Source organism: Varanus komodoensis, unplaced genomic scaffold (genome assembly GCF_004798865.1).
Source record: "Varanus komodoensis strain SLA01 unplaced genomic scaffold, ASM479886v1 scaffold3, whole genome shotgun sequence".
Taxonomy (NCBI): domain Eukaryota; kingdom Metazoa; phylum Chordata; class Lepidosauria; order Squamata; family Varanidae; genus Varanus; species Varanus komodoensis.
In genome coordinates, this window is record NW_025335761.1 from 45,134,346 (window position 1) to 45,154,903 (window position 20,558).

At 39.6% G+C, this 20,558-nt stretch overlaps 1 protein-coding gene across 2 annotated transcripts in view; it reads right to left on the reverse strand.

Moving 5' to 3' along the window:
• PPP4R3A (protein phosphatase 4 regulatory subunit 3A) overlaps positions 1 to 19,415 on the reverse strand; it is a 38,067-nt gene extending 18,652 nt beyond the window's left edge. For both annotated transcript variants that reach the window (XR_006415296.1, XM_044435957.1), the window contains exons 1-7: positions 18,132 to 19,415; positions 13,991 to 14,046; positions 12,927 to 13,025; positions 10,030 to 10,647; positions 3,088 to 3,165; positions 2,739 to 2,855; positions 1,906 to 2,022 (exon numbers count right to left, since the gene is read on the reverse strand). Coding sequence is in view for 1 of the 2 variants with exons in the window: in XM_044435957.1 (XP_044291892.1) it covers positions 1,906 to 2,022; positions 2,739 to 2,855; positions 3,088 to 3,165; positions 10,030 to 10,647; positions 12,927 to 13,025; positions 13,991 to 14,046; positions 18,132 to 18,273 (1,227 nt within the window). In the remaining variant the exon portion in view is untranslated. The remainder of the gene's footprint in view (positions 1 to 1,905; positions 2,023 to 2,738; positions 2,856 to 3,087; positions 3,166 to 10,029; positions 10,648 to 12,926; positions 13,026 to 13,990; positions 14,047 to 18,131) is intronic.
• Positions 19,416 to 20,558: the final 1,143 nt, after the last annotated feature.

Below are 20,558 nucleotides of genomic sequence, written 5' to 3' on the forward strand. Positions count from 1 at the left end.
CATATAAAAGTTTTGAATAAATACTTTTTTTAAACCACAAAAATATGAGCCACGTCCCCAGGCTGCACACCAAGCCACGGCTACCTCGCCGAGCCCAGGGGCGGACATGATGAGGCGGAGCAGGAGCGGCACCGTGGTTCCCGCGCCTCCACCGCAGCCTTCTCAGGGCAAGCTGCCGCCGCCAAGCTTCTTCCCCACAACAGCGAGGAGAGGTGGGAGGAGCCCTGCTCAGCCAGTCATGGCCCTGTCCCTTGCCTCGGCCCGTGGAAAGCATCCCTTACCTCCCTCATGGCCCTCTCCCGGCTAGGGGAGCCGCCCCCGCTCACCTCTCCGGCCTCCCACTCCTGCTCCACCTCCCAGAGCCAGGTGAGTGCATGTGAGGGGACCTTCCTCTGGCTTGAAAGCAGGATGGTGGCGAGGAGCCAGGAAGGCCTTGACCGAGGTGAGCACGCCCTTATGGCTGCACTTCGTGGTGGGTTGGGAGGAGGTTATTGTTTGGAGTGTTCGTGTGGGGAAGATGGCTGCGATCACAATCGTGTTCGTGTGGGAACATGGCCACAATCATGGTTGTCACCCAATGCGCAGTTTGCGAACGGAGGCAAAAGTTTGCCAAAATTTCTGTTTGTGACCCGATTTTGTCGTGAACTGAGGCATTCGTTAACCGAGGTACCATTGTACTTGCTCTGTGAAGGAGGCAAGAGGGACATGCATGTAGAGAAGATGAAACATGCAGTCCTATGACAGATGATCCATAATCACTGAAACTGCAAAACTCAAGTTATGCAATGAAGAGCCAATAGAAGACATATAACTAAAGGCAGGATTTGAAATAGATAGAAAAATGCTTTATATTTGAATTTTTTAAAATAGTAAAGTATTAAAATTCCAGTATTGATTATAATTTTTAGGACAGTTAAGTGGCTGAACCCAGAGAAGCAAAGTGGGGATTTTCTGCCTTCTCCTACCTCCTATAGTCACCCAATATCCCTCCATAAAAAAATAAATAACTTGAGAATTAGAGGATCTTGCAGATGAACCCTGGATGTGGTAGGGGGCCTCAGCAGGATGGCAAAAACAGTGACATTCTGAGATCACTTTACATGAGTAGAAGAAAGTTTCCATACCTTTGAATCCAGTCCCATTTTGGTAGATATCAATAAGGTCTGATTTACTGAAAAGTTTGTTTTATAAAAATGAATACTTTGTGGTAACTATTTGATTGCCTTGCTACAGTTATGTAGTACAGCACATCACAACACATAATGAGAACTTTTTGTCATGAGCTTCTCTTGGACCTCTCAGTGGCTTTGGATACCACTGACCATCAAATCCTTCTTGACAGTTATGCCATGTGATTCACATGCTGATTCCATCTCTGTGGAATCACTGGTAGAGGATATCTGTTGTAAATCACCCAGAGAGCTTCTGCTATTGGGCAGCAGAGCAATAAAACAAATAAATAATCTGGAAAGGTGGACTGAGATGACACCAGACTCCCTGTCCACTTTTCATCAAATTCAGATGAGGTAATGGATGTTCTGTATTAGTGTCAATACTGAAGGCAAACAGGCAAGGACTCAACTCAGACAAGCTCTTAGACCCAGCACTGTCACTGGAGGCACAGGTGGAAGAAATACTTTTCATCAGTTTAGCTTGATACACCAACTATACATTTTCTGGGTGGAAATAGCTTGTGGTTTGCTGGGAGCCAGCAATGTATCTAGCGCAGTTGATTTATGTAACATTATAGGTTGTGCAAAATTTGCCATAGATTTATAAAACTGTACAACCCTTAATAATGAAAAAGTGTTGCCCTAAGCCAAACAATTTTTTCTAAATATATCTTTTGTTATTCATTATTATTGAAAATAAAATGTATAAAGGCATGAAAGTCCTGCTACTTACATCATCATTCTGCTGAGCTTCTTGCATAACAAATTCTCGTACCATAGATGGGTTATATTCAACCAAATATGAGAATATATCAGTAGCTGCACTTCGCACTTGTGCATCATCCATACCCTGTAGTCAAACAAAAGCACACTATGTACCTATAGTGGGAAAGTATAATCTAAAATGTATATTTCACTTACTCCTTAAGGAGCAATCTTACAGGTGCTAAATGCTATCTAAACAGCCATAGGATGTGTCCAAGTCCCAGCTCCAACCTCGAAAATGTGTTCTGAAGTTGGAGCTGGGACTCTATGACACTGGAGCACTCTCACTGCACCCTTGCAGCTGGCAAGTTCAGCCTGCAGATCATTCTGTATAAGCTGTGGCTCCACAGTCATGAGGGCAACTTTCGAGATGGCAGGTTGTGTGTGTGCACACATGTGTAGGGACAGAAACAGGAACAGCAACAATGAAGCTCCTATGGATACAAGAAATCCTGGAAGTAGCTCAGCCCCTCCTCACAAGCAGCAACACAGGACACAGACAGATGAAACTGGTTATCTCTGCTTTCTGAAGTGTGGGGAAGAGGGAGAGGCAATTCTCATTTCTGTATTCCTCCCACAATCAGTAGGATGCATGTGATCCTCCAAGTTTGCAGGGCTACAGCCATCCATAGTGGATTATTCCCTTACTGACGGGCTCATTCAGTTATTATTATTTGTCCCTGATATTTTCTGACCAAAATGATACATTCAAGTTGCAAATATGGCATTAGTAGAATGTCAAGGACTGGTAGAAGGCTGAAAAGTAAGGCACAAATTTTGCAGTAAACTTTGGAAACTTACTAGGATGACTTCTAGTGCAGGAAGAATGCCCATATTAGACAATGTTTTGAAAAAAGCATCCCTGTTTTGGGGCTGTAACGTTTGGGAAAATGCACAAAACTCTTTAAGGAAGTTTACCTGAAACAGAGAAAAAAGAATTCATTTATAAAGAAACAGAATGAAGCAACTGCCTTACTAAGCACTAAGTCATTCACTCTCAAACTAAACTACCTTGTAAGATAAGGTTGTTGTTTAGAAGATACAATAAAATGGAGAACTATGTGAGCTACCTTGGGTTCCCTGCAAGGGAGAAAAAGGCATAATATAAATGTAATTTAAAAGGAAGAAGCACATTTTAAAAATGTCTTACCAATTCTTGCCTTTTTTCCTCATCTGTAGCTTCATCTGTTAGTTGTGCAAACAGGTCTGTCAAAAATCTTTCATCTTCCTATTTAAAAAACATGTTTTGTTTAGAAACACAAATTAATGTATGTAATATGTGCTCTGCCACCCAGACAACAAGTACAAATGGGAACATCCAAAGGAACAAAGATGGAATTGCTGCAGATCACAAGAGGAATCTGAATCAACAATGTGATACGGCTACAAAAAAGGCAAATGCTATTTTGGGTGGATTAATAAAACTATCACATTGTAATCACATGAAGTATAGTTCTCCTCTATTCAACATTAGTTAGGCCTCATCCTGAGAACTGAGAACATTTCTGGGTTTAAGAAAGATGCAGACAAACTGGAGAAGAGTCAGAAGATGACAACAAAGATGATCAGGGAACTAGAAACCAAACCCTATGAGAAGAGACTGAAAGAAGTGGGTACATTTAGACTTGAGAAAGCTTCTTCAAATATTTGAAAGGCTGTCACACGGAGGAGGGCCAGGATCTCCTCTTGATCATTCCAGAAAGCAGGACACAGAATAATAAGCTCAAGTTACAAGAATCCAGAACTCAGCTGAAGATCAAGAAATGTTTCCTGACTATTAGAGCAGTACAACAACGGAACCAATTAGCTGGGAAGGTCATGGACTCTCTCACACTGGAGGCATTCAAGATCAACTGGACAGCCATCTGTTAGAAATTCATCTTGGAGTGCTGCACTGAGCAGGGGATTGGACACTATGGCCTTACTAGGCCTTTCCAATTCTATTATTCTATGTACATCACTTGTATGCTCTGAATTTAACAGTCATATTAAGCAAATCTGACCTCATTTTAAAGTAAAAATTCCCACTGACTTTAGATGGCCCACAATAAATTACATTTCACTTTCATACATACTTGTAAATTACACAGACAAGAGGAAGTGCCTTGATGTTCAATCTGAAAAGGTTTAATAGTAAATTCAGCTTTTAAAACTTTTAATGAGGTTTATCATCTAAAACAAATTTTTCCTAGAGCATACCTCAGATCTATAAGTGTTCCCTTAAGCTCAACTATCTATACTAAAATAAAACAGTAGAAAAAACTTGAGAAAAATGGCTCTATGTTTCATCAGGCTGGCAGTTACTCTATGTAACAATTCTTAACATTTCAACACATAAGAATAAACTTCTGTAAGAAAGATCGTATTCCTTTACCTCCTTGTGTTCCTACTCTGGATGTTACACTGGAGTGGCTTGTGCATTATGGACTATGGTCATTCATTTCAAATGCTTCTCAGCCACATTACAACTTTAGATCCAACCTAGAATTGTAGTTCTGGGAGGCCCAGAGATTAGGATTCTACTCTCTGACATAAATATCTTCTATGCAGTTTGAAGTAGATGTGGACAGTGTATTTGCATATCAGCATATTTATTTAAAATATTCATCCTAGCTTCTGTTTAAAAACTCCATGGGTTTGGTTGTAATCCATGTATAGACCTATTGGATTCTCCCCTCCCTCCAAGGATGGCAGGGATTTTTCTCAGAGGAGAAAATTCAACCCAAGATCCTCCATCCCAGCACACAGAAAGTGTCACATCATTCACCTTGCCTCAGCAATATCAGAGTTCCAACATTAACAAAGTTTAAAAGGTGGCTGATCAGGTTTGTCCCCACAGACACATGGTCAACATGGTGGTATTTATGCTAACTCTGGAGCTGATGTAAGTACTCTGATTCTCATGAGGATAGGTCAAGCAAGCCCCACAAACAGGAAGAGAGCCCTACCTAGCATAAGCTTGTCTGGGCTTAGGCTATGTCAGAGGCTCCATGACAGGAGCGCTCTGAATCTACCAGAAAGATTGCCCTGCCATTTTGTACTATAGTCTCAGCATTTCACTCTTTCTCAAGCATAAAACTTTGTATCAGATCTTGTTAAATTTTATAGCTTGCTTAGCTCTCCAATTTGAGTCCATTTTCAATGTTTCACTTGTTCTTTGATATATTTGCCATAATTTTGCTGTTCATTTCAGTATGTACAATCATGTATATTACCTCCATTACCCAAAGCAATAATAAAAGTGATGAAAAGAATCACGTTCATATGTAGTACTGTAAGGATCATTATCAGGTTGGAAAGAGGTCATCAATTACATTTTGAGTTCCTTTTAAAAGCAAATTTACTTTATGGAAGGTTTCTTATAATCCACCATTTATTTATTATGACCATTCCAACATAAATCCTATTTGATTAAAAGTAAATATACTTACATCCTTCAAGGATAGATTTTTAAAATGGATTATATGTGTAGTACTTCAATGTTTATTAAATTATATTTCTTCCTTGATCTTTTCTAACATTGCCAACTTTTATTGTGATATGATGAACTTCAAATTTCAGTAAATTCCAAATTTCAAAAATCTAGTCCTTGATTTGCATTCATTAATACCAAAATAAAGATGTTTTGAAAAGCAATGATTATTTTCAACATTTGGTGTAGAAATAATTCTTTTCATGGCATTCCTGAACACCCTAGTATATCCAATTCTACTATCTCAATATTTAATATTTCTAATAGTACTCTGCTTGCCATACAAACTTTCAGCAATAAAAACCAAGGGGATTTCTAGAGAGATCCTTACCCTGTTTCTTTGACTCTGCCTGTTTTGAATGTTAGTTTTGGAATATCCTCCCTGTCCCCATGTCTAAGCAGAGATGCAAAAACTTGGAATAAGAACCTCAAAGATATGGGGAAGAGCATGCCCCAAGGACTGTTTTCAGGGGTTTTTCTGGAAAATTGGAAAAATGAAAAGTGAAAACTTTTCTTTTATACTTAAAAAAGTATTTCTATATTGTTACCTAGCCTTTATTCCTCTCAAATGGTTTCTAAAGATACATAATAATAAGATAGATCTTGTATAAAGTCTAGAGATGTAAAACATCTGGAAACAATGAAACTATAGGGGGGAATGGACTTTTAATCCTTTCTGTAAGATTCCCAACAGTTATTTTTTCCATTCCTAATTACAATTATTGATCTTATGTATATTTTACAGATAAACATTTACAGCACAATCCAATAAGGGTGCCATAAGTCTCCAAAAGTAGAGAATTATAGGCAACCTATGGAGAGCTTTTCCTGTACTGTAAAATGCATTTTGACTGTTGAAGTGTTTTGCCCCAGAATGCGAAGATGGGAGGGTGAGCCACTGCCAAGGAGACTACGCATGCTGGTGAAGCCTCCCTCCCCTTACTCCAGCATGTCCATGAAATGCTATCTCTAGGGTTGCCCTTGTGACCTCAGAGTTACAGCCCAAGCAGTTCTGTTCATGCAGGCCACAAGGGTGAAGGGAGAATATTCGAACTTTGGAGGCTTTCAAGGTCAGAGCTGTGACGCTGGACTTTCCTATGGCCATCATAGAGATCTTCCAAGTCATGATCACCTTCCCAGCACGTGAGTAGAATCACAGTATCATAATAGGAAAGATTATGTGTATTATTGACAGTTTGGTTTTGTTCTAGAGAGTCCCGAGCTTCTGGGTTTGTTTTGGTTAGATGTGGTGGCAATTAAATGTGGTTCTAATCTAAAATCCATGCGAGACAAACAGAAAACGACAACTGCAGGTTATCCCACTACTGTTATCAGAAACAATGAAACAGTATGTGGGCTATCCCACATAAGTTTCTTTCCTTTTTTTTTAATTAATGTTGAGGCTTGGGTCACTGCCACAGTTTTTAATAAAGTTCTTAATTAGACCTTACCACTAGGGAATGCTGCCTCAGCTATAAAATCTTTTAACTGCTGCCAATAAAATAAGCCCTGTCTACCTAAAAGAAAGTCAGTAACTTGGTTCCTATGCAATATCCATAGGATTGGCAATACTGATGGAGACTTAAAATATCAATAATATAAATTATTTGCAAAAGTGACTAAAATGTCACTACAAATAATCAGCTGAGATTCCTTAAAGTTTCTTAAAGATGGCTGTTTACTATTCCTGAGATGCATATCTCCCAACAAAATAGCTCATTAGCTTTTCCCACAAATCAGATTTCTCTACCTCCACCTCACAAACAGCAACAGGTTTAGAAATTTCCTTAAACTTCTGTACAAAAGGAACAGATACTGTACACCTGTCTTCCTCTGGGGCCCATAGGCTAATTCAGCTTCCCAGCTCTGAAGTCAGAGGTAGCTTCACACCATCAAACTCTGCTGGAAAACATTCCATAAGGTCAGGAAAAAGACCTTGGAGAAGGGTTACAGGAGGTGGGAAGGAATAGGAAACTTAAGTGACAAGGATACCACATACCTAGGCCTCCTTTCCTCCCTATCTAGATGAGCAAAGAAACTTATCTAGTGCAGGAAAAGAAGATGGAGATGTGAAGATCAACTCCACTGCTTCTGCAGTGGATGCCTATAATCCTCCAAGTTTTGGTGTTATGGGCATCCTTACAGGACTGCATTCCTGGTCACTGCTTATGTTTCTAATGCAGCCATCCCCAACCCAGTGCCCTCCAGATATTTTGGACTGTACTGATCATGCAACCTAAGGCTGATAGAAGCTTAAGTCCAAATATATGTAGGGCATCGGCATCTACATTTTTTATTAAGAAAAGCCACAAAAGTAATTTAATCCTTTTCCTTCTTTTTTTTTAAAAAATCTTGTCTTCTTTTAGCTTCTGGGCCCACAAGTCTTCAGCATTCATTAATTGTAGCAGATGGTCTGTTTACAGTGCTCCTGTGACTTCCTTGTTCACTCTAAAATGGTTATGATTAAGTGCTTACCATAGAGCATAAACCATGTATTTTACTATATAGTGGATGGGTCTGCATAGTACAACCACCCATCCTGCAAATAAGCTACATGGTATGGATTGTTTACAGAACAACCCACGTGTGCCCAGCATATGATCAGGCTCACAGTTGGTTGTACCCCTTTGCTTCCTTCTCAGTCCTCCACCAAGTATCCCAGTGTCCCTCATGGCACAAACCATCTTGTCTTTCTCATCATAGTCATAACCCCTTTCCCTCCACCATTCTATTTGTAGAGAACAAAAAAACAAACAAACAAACAAACAATGCAATTTTCCACCCTTTCAGAGATTCCAAGAAGTAAAACTGGTAATTATTTCGTTTTGGCCCTCATTTTGGGAGAAGGTGTCTGTCTTGGTATTACCCAAGTACACTGTAATACCTTTCCAATATATGCAGCCCTGCCTGGTCTACACCTGATCTAGCTTTAAGGGGGTGCATCTAGCAATGTGGTCCCATTCATTTTATCCCATCTAACTGCTTTGTCAAGTGTTTTTCACAGCTGTCAAGGGAACTGCATCAAGTGAGTCAAAAGGAGCTACACAAAAGGGGTGGCCTCAAGTTCTCCCTTTTCTGGATTAGCTGGAGACTCAGTAAGTGTCTGAAAGTAGAACGACGCTGGGAAGAGCCACTGCAGTGGAAAGGATTGGGTGTTAGACTGGGAGTAGGGAGATCTGGGTTCCAGTCTTCACTCAGTGCACTGGGTGACTTTGGCTAGTCACTGATTCTCAGCATAACCTTCTTCACCTTCATAAGGGTTCTTATGAGAAAAAAAAAAGGGGGGGGCGGGGAAAGATTATATAAGCTGCCTTGGGTTCCTTGCAGGAAAAAGTCAGGACATAAATCTAATACCATAATAGTAACAACTAGTGTATTCCCTTACTAAGGGGGAGATTACCTTTGCAGTTTTTTTCCTGTTTGCTGATGTATTTCAACTGATAGTCAAGTACTTGAAAGCTGTGAACTGTTCATAGTTTAGCCAATATGCAGTCCCACCTAGTTATTCTGTTACCATTTGACAGCTGTAACTGGCAAGATAATAAACCAGGGAAGACTGTATATCCTGAAAGGGTGAAAAATCATGCTTGTATCCCTGAAAGACTAACAGAAGTAATATATATTTTTAGAAATTACAAAGTCATTTGTTCACATTTCTGGTGCTAAAATGTTTTTTAAGGTGGTGAATTAGCAACAGTCATTCTACAGTGTTGCCTAGACATTGGTGAAGACATTCTTGTGGGATGTCACCCGTGCTGGGACAAGCAAGATTGCAAAGCGTGGCAAGGGGGTTTACCATATGACCCATAAAGAGCTCTGACTCCTACGTTCAGATGACACAGCAACCCATTGTGAGCCGAGCAACCTCTAGAACAAGTCATTGGTTGTCGGGAAGGTTTGATTTTGGGCCAAAAACAACCAACCCTGCTGGAAGTGAGCTAGGTTTAGAGAAGATAGCAACCTACCACAGCTAGTTATCCATGATGGATTGCCATATCACACAAACCCAATCAGTGCTTTGGCTGCTTTCATGTTTGTTTTGAAAAGTGAGATATCACTAGTTTTAATTTACAAGCACAGCCCTTTAAAACAGTAACGAATCATTAATTATCAATGTGACTCACATTGATACTGTTGGTTAAAGTTATAAAACTCATTTTGTATAGCCACATGCCTAGAAATATAGGAAGGTATATGAAAGAATATGGCATGATTTAATTTGACAATATATAGATACAATAAGGGTGTTTTCTATAGAGAATTAAAGTAAGGAAACCCTTGGAAAATCCATTTTATGAAAATAAATGGTGTTTCATAGTATAGATTATAAAGACACAGCATAGGATATGAATCAGGATCCTCAATCATGAAAATTAGATGGAATGCAGTATGTTTGCACCATACTAAACATTTTAAAGTAGGTTAAGAAGTGTCAAAAGCATATGGAAAGTCTTGTGCTAGGAAATAACAGCAATTTCTGGTTGAAGCCACAATCACTTATGACCCAGCATCCTAAGCTATCAAGGTACACAATACAGTAAAACTCCAAAGAACCATCACCAATTAGAAACATTATGTTCACTACGTCCTGGATTAATGCAAAAGAAATCCCAGACTTACCTGTAACATGCCAACAATTTCTACTTTATTAAAAAAGATGAAAGAATGAAGCGTTGATAACATGTTTTCCTCAAATACTGAAGGAGTAGGAAGAACCATATCTTGAATATATTGTACTCTGTATGTCTGATGTATTTTTTGTTTTAACTCTGGATCAGATATTGGAATAACTTCTTTAAATTTTGCAGTTTTTGTCAGAAATTCCCTGTGTTTCCGTGACTGTGATAAAGAAGGATCATATTCTAGGCATCCAATTACATCCATTATACATTCTTCAGAAAACATGACTTCAAAAAGTGCAGTTCTATTCAAAAGGAAGATTCCTTTAATAATTTCATACAAATGGTGTAGTCCTTCAATGTTCTCTAAGTCCTCACACACATGAAAAATTTCTAGGAGCTTTTTAATGTAGCCCTCATTTTCCAGTGCTAGAGCAAGTTTTTCACGCCGCAATGGGGAAGGCAGTGAAGATGCCACAAGTTCAGCAATTTCCTCTAGTCGACTTAATTCACAAGATGGTAACTCTAGACCTGGAGATGACATATCATCAAAACGTTCCTCCTCAGATTCATCCACCAGATCCTGAGTAATGTCCACTGAAGGGTCTTTCCCTTGAACCTATGAAAGTGAGAAAAAGCTAGAAGGCACATCTTCAACTTTAACTGCCAGTGGCTACCACCATATAGACAATCAACCATAAAAAATTATCATTAATTTATCTTAAAAGTTGTAGATCAAGAAAATTGCATTAATTCATGGGAATTGGAAGGACCAATGGTTTGCATACATATTTTCAGTTATTAGAAACTTCTATAAGAGGATGATGTGGTAGAGTAGGGGATCAGCTACAAACAAAGCCAAAGTAAGGCAACTCAGCATCCCAATGCAAGAAGCACCAAGTTGTCTTCAGATGCTGTCAGCTGAGACCAGTCATCTCCAACTTGATGCTCTCCACATGTTTTGGATACAACTGCTAGCTTTCCTGCTCATTGGCCATGCCGGCTAAGGCCGACGGAATAGAAATATAAAACATATTAAGGACACCATGCTGGGGAACGCTGCCCTAGATTGATAATTAAGTTATACCTTTTGTTCTTAAATACTTGGTGTGGCCACTAACAAAAACTAATGCAGCAATAGACTCCTACCATGTTTAAGATTGCTTAAAAAGCAATCCGATGGGTGTTTGTTTCAACAGAAAAGGCCTACAATTTATTTATTTAAAATTTCTTAAATACCCTCTGATTATACAATCTTAAGACAGTTTACATAAAAAGCCAGAAAAAATAAGTATATATTAACACCATGTTACCTCTGTAAAGTAGTTAAACTCCTCAGTGCCCACAATTGCTTCAACTAATTAAAACACATTATTGATTAAAAATGGGGAAAATAAAAAGGTTTTGGCCTGGCACCAAAATAAAGTGTCAGCACCAGGTACATCTCTGTGAGGGGAGAGTTCCATAATAAGAACACTATCACAGAGATTGCCCTTCTCCTCATGACCATCCTCCTTACTTCTCTCAAGGAGGGATCTTGCAGGAATACCTCTGCTGAGGATCTTAGGATCCAGGCAGGCTCATAGGGAAGGAGACATTCCCTTGGATAACCAGGCCCTAAACCATTTAAGGCTTTATATGATATTGCTAATACCTTAAATCCTGCCCAGACTTCAACTGGTAGCCAGTTTAACTTTTTAGAACCGCTGTGATGTGTTCTCTTCCACCAGTCCGTCAGCAGTCTGGCAACTCTATTCTGAACCAATTGCAATGTCTTCAAGGGCAGCCCCACATACACCGTGTTACAATAGTCCAAGTGGCAGGTTATCGGTGCACAAGTTACTGTTGCTAGGGCCTGTCTGTCCAAGTAAGGACACAGCTGATGTACCAGTCTCAGCTGAAGGAAAATACTTATTGCCACAGATGCCACCTGGAATTCCAAGGATAGCTCAGGGTCAAGAAGTGCTCTCAAGCTGTGTACCCTGTCCTGGAGGGGAAGTGAACAGCTGGCCCTTCCACCAGCAACATTTCCATCTTAGGTAGATTAAGCCTCAATTTATTGGCCGTCACCCAGTCCATCACACTCTCCAGACACCTATTTAGAACAGTCACTGCCTCACCTGGGTTGGATGTACATGAGAGGTAGAGATGGGTATCATCAGCATGCTGATGACTCCTCAGCCCAAACCTTCAATTCACAGTATGCCCAGGCAAGCACCTTTACTTTATTACCTACTCTTTGCATATAAATGTTTTATATTTCCAAACTGCATAGTAGTTTTAATTTTTGTAAAACATCCTTAAAACAATCCTCATGGTATGTGGCACACTAACATTTTAAGGAACTAAACAAACCACTCTAGGCATTTAACAGTTGTCCATGTTCTGATCAAGTCTTCCATTCCAAGTTGAATTAGGTCGTAATACCAATTTTCTTGCTCACAATCTTATGTACGAAAAGCTAAAAATTAATTTTGGTTCTCAAAAGTGAAATGTATAAATTTTGTACTGGAATTTTAGTGCTTCTTGCTTTGTAAACAAAATATTATCTTACTGTCCAGTAATATACAACATGGAACTATTTTTTCATGTATAAGCAAGAGTTTTACATATTTTGCTCATATGTTTTGTTAGTCCAATTACATTTTTTTCAATTTCATCAAAGTTTGAAAATGCAGTAAAAATATTAGAATGTTTAAGGGCAGAAACTTATGCAAGTTTGGACAGAAAAAGTCCTACAACTCCAAACATTCCCAGCTGCATGGCGTGTTGGAGAATGCTGGGAGTTAGAACTTCCTACTATCTAATTATGCATGGGAGTGCTACCTAAATAAGTTCAAAATGTCTGAAAAAAAACTAGCATGTACTATGCTTAAACACTCAGGAGAAAATATTTACCTGACATATTTTTTCCCATATTTCATCACATCCAGCTTTTTCCTGAAAGCTAAGTGCCAAATCATAGTTCTCTGCTTCAGACCACACAATCAGCGTGTCCTTGAAAGATTAGAAGTTATGTTTAGTTGCATTATATTTGACATTTTAGAACTTTCTGAAAATAAATTACTTGAATGTAAAAAAAATTGAGGGCAAAAATGTTTCACCTGCATGTTTTATTATATTTGAGGTGCCAACAAAGCAACATAACCTAAGAATTCCCATGCTGGTTTGTCAGTGCCTGGCACACAAAATTCATGTAAACAGCACAATGGCAATGCCCTTACAATGCTATCTCCTAGCATACAATAACTGCTAACCAAACTGACTGTTGTTCAGTTGCAAAGTCACGTCTGACCCATTATGAACCCATGGACAACATTCCTCCAGGCTCACTTGTCCTCCACCATCCCCCAGAGTCCTCTCACCTTTAACCAAGACCAATTTATTATTTATTTCTAACATACAGTTCTGTACCACTCAATAGCCAAATCTCTTCTAATGTTCGTCACAAGCCATAGCCCTAACAATCTGGAATAGGTTACATGAGGCTTCAGGAAGGAGAAGTCACAAAAAATTCTGCTGATATAAGCCTTCCACTGGCAGAGGGCAAGTAATCAAATTCTGCCCATAAACAATTGTTCTGATAAAGTTTCTGATAAACATCACTAGCTTTCGTTGCCACTATTTATAGTACACTGGACTACACTGGGTGCAGATGACTAAAATCAAAACTTTAAAAATGTTTATATATCAAAAGGTTCTAAGGTATCAGAAGCATATTGGTATTATAATCATCAGAAATTAAGCTGGCAATGTAAACGACTACCATGTTATCATTACAATATTACCAACAAACCATTAAAAGACCCATTTTCAGCAGCACATTACAAACCAGGTTGCAATAACATAAGCAGCATCAGACTGAAAACACTTTTCATGCTGATAGGAACAAGGTCCGATGTTTTCAATTTTCCATTAAAAATCTTATTTACACATGGATATATAATTGACTAGAATGTTACCTGTTGCTTCTGGTATGCAGTATTTGGATTGATTTTGGACTCCAGAAGAAGAGAACCTGAAGTGAAGTGAAGAAGAGTATAATAAAAATAATTCAGAAATTCATTACTGATTCTGCAAACAGTTATCCTGCAAATAGTATTCTAGAGATGTTAAGTACTGAAATCATGTACTATTTAGTCTCAGCAAAAGTATGTCAATGTGCTATTGATTTTCTGAAGGCTAGAACATGCAAAACAAAATTTCCTGGATTAATATTCTAAACACTTTCCTCTCCCCTCAAAGTTTTCAAGGTATTAAATGTTGTTAAAAATCCTAGAAGTGAAACCAACACAAACTATGAAACCAGGAGGAATAGAAAAGCTGCCAATATTTTGTACAGTGAGATAAGTAGTAACCAGCCATCCACTATTACAGAGATAATTTTGTATTCGACACTGAGGTTGGAAAACTACTTCAAATCATCCCAAGTTAAATTTCTAGGCCCCAGTACCAAGGTTCTAAGCTTCTATACATAAGTCACTGGAAGCCCAGCTAACGACACTGATTTAGCCTTGTATGGCCCAGTTAGATAGAAAATATGGAAAATACAAACAATAGTAGTTTGGGAAGTAGACTGCCCCATATAAGACTCTTCTCTTGCCCATAAGCACAGATCTATAACTGATGAAGCTAGTGGGTTACAGACAAGAAATTGAACAATTAAACAATGAAGAAGTAACTGGGTTACACCAGGGGAAACAAACTTCCATAGGAAGTGAGGGTGGGGAGTCCTATTACATGAGAAAGCAGTCTATGGCTACCATTTTACTGGATCTTGAATAATACACATATTTTTATAAAGTGATGCTTTCCAGTTTTTATTTTCCACAATCACATAGAAATATTTAAGGCACAATCCTATGCAAGTTTCAATGATTCACCAGAGAAACTGAGTTTAGTTATGGCTACTTTCTTAATAGACAAAGATAAAGGAGATTCATCAAAGTTCATCTGAAAACATGGGAAGATTTTTTATTAGCAATTAAACAGAAACTAATGTTAGAACCACATGTCATGCCTCCAACAAAAATGATCTGTATGAATAATAGCTATAGAATCTAGCTCAAATAGATGAGACTGGAGAGAGATTTTGATACCCTTAGGGGGCAATCCTAAACTCACCTGAGAGTAAGTTTTATTGAACTCAACAATACTTAGTTCTGAAAACATGCATACTGGATTGCATTACAAATGACTATAAACTGGCAAAAGTATCACAATAAAGATAGCAAAAGAATAATAGGCTTTAAATTCTTGTCAATTTTATTATACAGCCTATTTATCAAAGTAGCAGGGTTGGGAAAAATAAGACAGCTCTGTTTCATCTCATGCTCAAGAATCAGGTTGGCCAAATGCCTTCCTTTGTCTGGGCTGCATTTTTTAAACTCCCTGGCCACCATCAAATAAACATAAACATATGGTCTATTGCGCTGATCTACTATGGCTAGCACTATGCTATTTCTAAAGCTCATTAAGCCTCTATCTAACATATACAAGCTGGATTAGAACCCTTCTCTTTCTTTATCCCATTGCCGTAGCTTGGCTCCTCATCCCTTCACCAGTACTATGGTAACCAATTTAGCATGGGATATAGCATGCTGTTAAGGGGTACCTGACTTTTCCAACTAGGTGGCTGATGCCATGTATAGAACTTTCCTGCCTGATACCCACAAAGATGACTGCACAAAAAAACCTACAAGATAGTTTCCACTCAAACAGTTTGCATGCACCCAACACACTCCCAAACACACACAAGAACCAGTGTGGTGTATGGTTTAGAGTGTGGGACTGGAACTTAGGCAATCTGGATTCTACTCCCACTCAGCCATGGAGACAACTGGATGACTTTCGGCCAGTCACAGACTCTCAGCTGTACCTATCTCACAGGGTTGTTGTTAAGAGAATTATGTAAGGCATATTGCTTTCCAGTTTTCATTTTCCACAATCACATAGAAATATTTAATTGCCTTACATAAGAAAAAAGGTAGACTATAAAATTAATGAATAAATAATGCATACAAGCAAGCAAGAAAGGATTTTTTTAAATACAGGAACCTGGGCCCAAATCCCAGGACCATCCCATGTCCTTTGCACCCTGAAACAGACCATGTTAACTTCACCATATTGAACCAACCCCTTTTTAGGTAGAAAAAAAATCACATTTCAACAACTATTTTTGTTCCTCAATGCTAACCATTCAACATAATACTAAAGTTAAGAGATAAGAAAAAGGACAGCTACAAAATACAAAAAAGTGTAAGAGTATATTCATGGCTTAAGTCTCTAGGACCCACTTGGTTCCAGCATACCTTGCAATACACCAGGCTTTGTCCTCTAAAGAACTATCAAAGGTTTTTATTTATAAAAAATATTTATCACTTCCTTGTCTGACAACACACAAGGTGACATACAATAACACACTAAAGCAAATCTGAGGATATTCTAGTAGGGATCACAAAGCAATGCCTTGGGATAGGAAAAGCTTACTCTAATCTAGAACAGAGCAAAAATGATGAGCCCAACATTGAAGTTCAGCCCACCAGGCAAATATAGCACCCCACCAGAGGTACAATAGGCTTCTTATTTCTGATGCCTGCTAGAAGTTCTCAAGCATCTTGTAATCCAAGATGCAGCTAACAGACTGTATTCAGCTCAGGAGTTCACATGGCTTAATTTATTGTACTATCAGTAACATTTCTGCATATCAGCTGTTATAGAAAAATATTTGCATGCCATTGATATTTCTGTATTAACAAGTCTGAAAAAATATAAATATGTTCACTACATTTTTAAAGTTTGGTAAATAGACTTAAAAGATCAGACAATACAAGTTACATTTCTGGACACCAACTGCATTCATCCACTTAAAATACCAAATTCTATTCAGACCCTCACTACACACCTGCAGTTAACATTAACAACATGAGGCTATCACTGTGTACATGTAAAATAAATTAATGAGATTTGATTCAAAGTAAATATAGTTAGGATCAGACTGAAATCTTGCGTACACATTTGAAAACAAATTCCACTGAAGGCAGTAGGACTTATTTTCAAGCAAACAGGTACAGAATCAGGCTGTAAATCAGCCTTACTGGTTTGCTGTCTGACCTACTGTCACCTCTTCCTCTCACACACGCACAGAGAAAATAAGTTTTCATTAAACAACCTTAAAAATAGGAAAAATAAAAAACAACTATAGAGTTAAAGATCAAAAAATACCATTATAAATGACACTATTAACAGTACAAGACAGCATCTGAAGTTTAATTTGCAAGTCAGAAAAACTGACTGATTTCATATGACAGTTGCATGAAGTATGTCACTGAGGTAATCAAAGAAGTTTTATTCTAGAACAGAGATGTGCTCCAAACCATTTTGTATACATATTCTATGGATCCCTATTATGTAGGCAGAAAGTAGATGCTGACAAAAAATTGAAAGTGCATAGATAGCCTTTCCCCACTCACCATCTGTTAAATTTGAGAGATTAATTCTACAGGATAGTATCTACATTCATTAAAATTAATGAAAGTTTTACAGATGTACTCCATGGCATAGGGAAAACTAAGTTATTCAGACGAGTTTGTAGAAAGTTATTAGGCTGTGACACAACTGATTTGAAGAATACCAGAAATATTTATTTGGCATTCCTTGAAAAATGCATTTTAATGCTTAATGTGAATATCTGACAAACATGTCAAAAAAGTAAAGCCTATAAAGTAATAAAAACAAATTTTGCAGGATAAGCCTTAAGAAGTTTAAGCATATTTATAGGCAAAATATAGTAATTAACACTATTTTCTATAATCTAAATATTACAGTATCCAAAGAAATTGTGGTCAAAATGTCTATCTACAGTCTATGTTATTTTAACAAGATTTACAACATATTGTAATATTACTAACAAGAGCACATGGTGAAATCTTCTGTCATATCAGCCAACAAAACACATGGATAATAATCTTACCTGATTTCAGATTCTCAAATTATACAATATAGAAATTCAACCACCCAGATGCAACTACCACCACATGTGCCATTATACAACTTGAAAACTCAATACATTTGATATACACATGGTTACACAGACATGCTTACCATCACTCTCTGCCCTGACTAGCAGGGACATGCCCTTCAGCCTTTCCACATAGCCAGAGGACACATGTCCAGTGCCACGATCGTCCCACTGTCTATCTTCATTCAGAGTATACACCTTCACCCTCCTCCGGGTATCAGTCATCCTGCCTCTTGCCACAAGGGTGTATAATCGTTGATGGCGCTGAGGTGTAGTGGGGGGGCTTTGCCCCCCTCAATAAAGGGGAGCAGAAAAGGGAGTAAGAATCCCACACAATACCCCAAAGAGTTTGCTTTTACTGCCACTGCTAAAAGGGAGCCAATGCAAAACAGGAGACAGTTGTATGGAAGCAGCTAACTTTTTCAGTGAAAAAGTAACAGTAGCCTTGCAAAATACAGCCGAACAGGAAGTAGCAATGCTAGAGTAGTAGTAGACGAAACAGAGAAGAGACAGAAAAGGATAGTGTAAAAACGAGCTAGAACATCTAGAGAAGGGCCTACTTTACATAGGTAGCAAAAAGAATGGACGACGGAATTCGCCGGTGGGGTAGACTGGCACTAATAAGGGGGGAGCAGGATACTCAGGAAGGAGAAAGGAAGCAGCAGATCGTGCAATGACAGGAATGGTAAGTATAAAGAATTAAGTCACAATACCCCACAAATTGAGAAGTGAAACTGCCAAGTGAATGAAGAGGAAAATTCCGAAGAAAAATTGGGACGTAATGGGAAACGGAGTGACGGAGTGACAGGAAGAGATGAGGGTAGCAAAGGTAACAGAGGGAAGCAACGGGAGAGGGGATCAGGTCGTCCTCTACTCGGCCCTATTGTGCAAGAAGCTGCCAGGCCCGAGGCCCCTTCTCTCGCTCTCCGCTGGTCAGACTAAGGGACCACGACGGAGCCGCCCCTTCTTCCCAGAGAAGGCCGCGGCCTAAGCCGGGGGCGGGGGACGCTGCCACTGCCGCCTGCTTGGACGGGGGCGGGGAGACAGAGGAAGCGGGCCCTGTGGGGCGGGCGCGCAGGCGGTCTCAGCGCCCCGTCTCCCCCATGAGCTCCCCTCACGAGCAGCGACGACCGCACTCCCAGCCCAACTGCGCTGCCGCCATGTTCTTTTAGCTCCCGCTCCTCTCGCCGCCGTGGAGGACTCAGCCCAAGCTTCCTCGCCCGCTCCGCGTCGCCTGCTACGTCCCGAGCACCCGGCAAAGGAGCGGGATCCCTTCGTGGGAGGGTTGGGTGGTCGAAGCGCTGGCCGTTCGTGTCCTTCTGTCTCTACCTCAGTCACTGCGCGGCCGCCATCTTGGTTTCACCTCTCACTGTAGACGCGGGGTCTCCTCGCCAAAGGCGGCACGGGCCGGCCGCGAACATTTAAAGGGCCAGCAGCCTTGCTGGGGTGAGGGACCCTTCGGAGGTCGGCGAAAAGGCGTGCTTCGCACCTGATGAGCTTCGAGTTAGTAGTAAAAGTTTTCCTAGTGTGAGGAAAGTAAAAACATTTCCACGACGCAGGGAGTCATTATGTAATTATACACAGACAAAACATCACACATATTATTCAGCGTCATTTCTGAAGTGATCTTACGGGGAACCTGAATCGTTTAAGACCTGAATCGTTTAATTGTTGCACCTTAAAGTGGAACTAAATTTATTCTGGCATAGAGTATTTGGACACTGGCCATACCAGCAGGAACAGATAACGTCGGTTTGAGATAACACTTCATGCATCTGATGAAGTGGGCAGTGTCCGTGAAAATTTATGCCGGAATAAGAGTGCCATTCCATGCAGATTAAAATAGAAAAAAAGTCCCACAAATCCCTGCAATCCCCAGTGGGCATGGCTGCTTGGGGAATGCTGGGAATTGCAGGGCTTCCCCTCCAAACATATCTAAGGCGCTAAGGGGGCGTTTCTATGCAAGTTTAGCCAGAAAAACAGCGGACAATTCCTGGCTGGCTGGCATATGCTGAGAGTTGTAGCCTTTTTTCTCTGTGTAAAATTGCATAGGATTGTGTCTTAAGGTACCATGAGTCTCTTTTGATTTTGCAGTATAGACTAGCAACTATCCCTTTGGAAATAGGGATAGCACTTAGTCTGTGTTCCATGAAGGAGACAATGTTGATTCCTCAGAATGTATTTCAGTTTCAGCAGCACAAACCACACCTGACTTTTTGGAGTACAGGAGTAGCGAAAACCGTACATCCTTCTGCATAAACACATAGAAGAAGGGCCAATTTTCATCATAAATCCATGATGCTATCACATACTAAAAGAAACAATGGGCTACTACTACTGAAGACATGTGCAGCTCATGATCTGATCATCACTAATACCATCTTCTGCCTGCCCACTCGCAAAAAGACATCCTAGATGCACCCACGCTCCAAGCACTGGCATCTCATTGATTATGTCATCGTGTGGAGGAAAGACAGACAGGATGTAAGGGTGACCAAGGCCATGCTGAG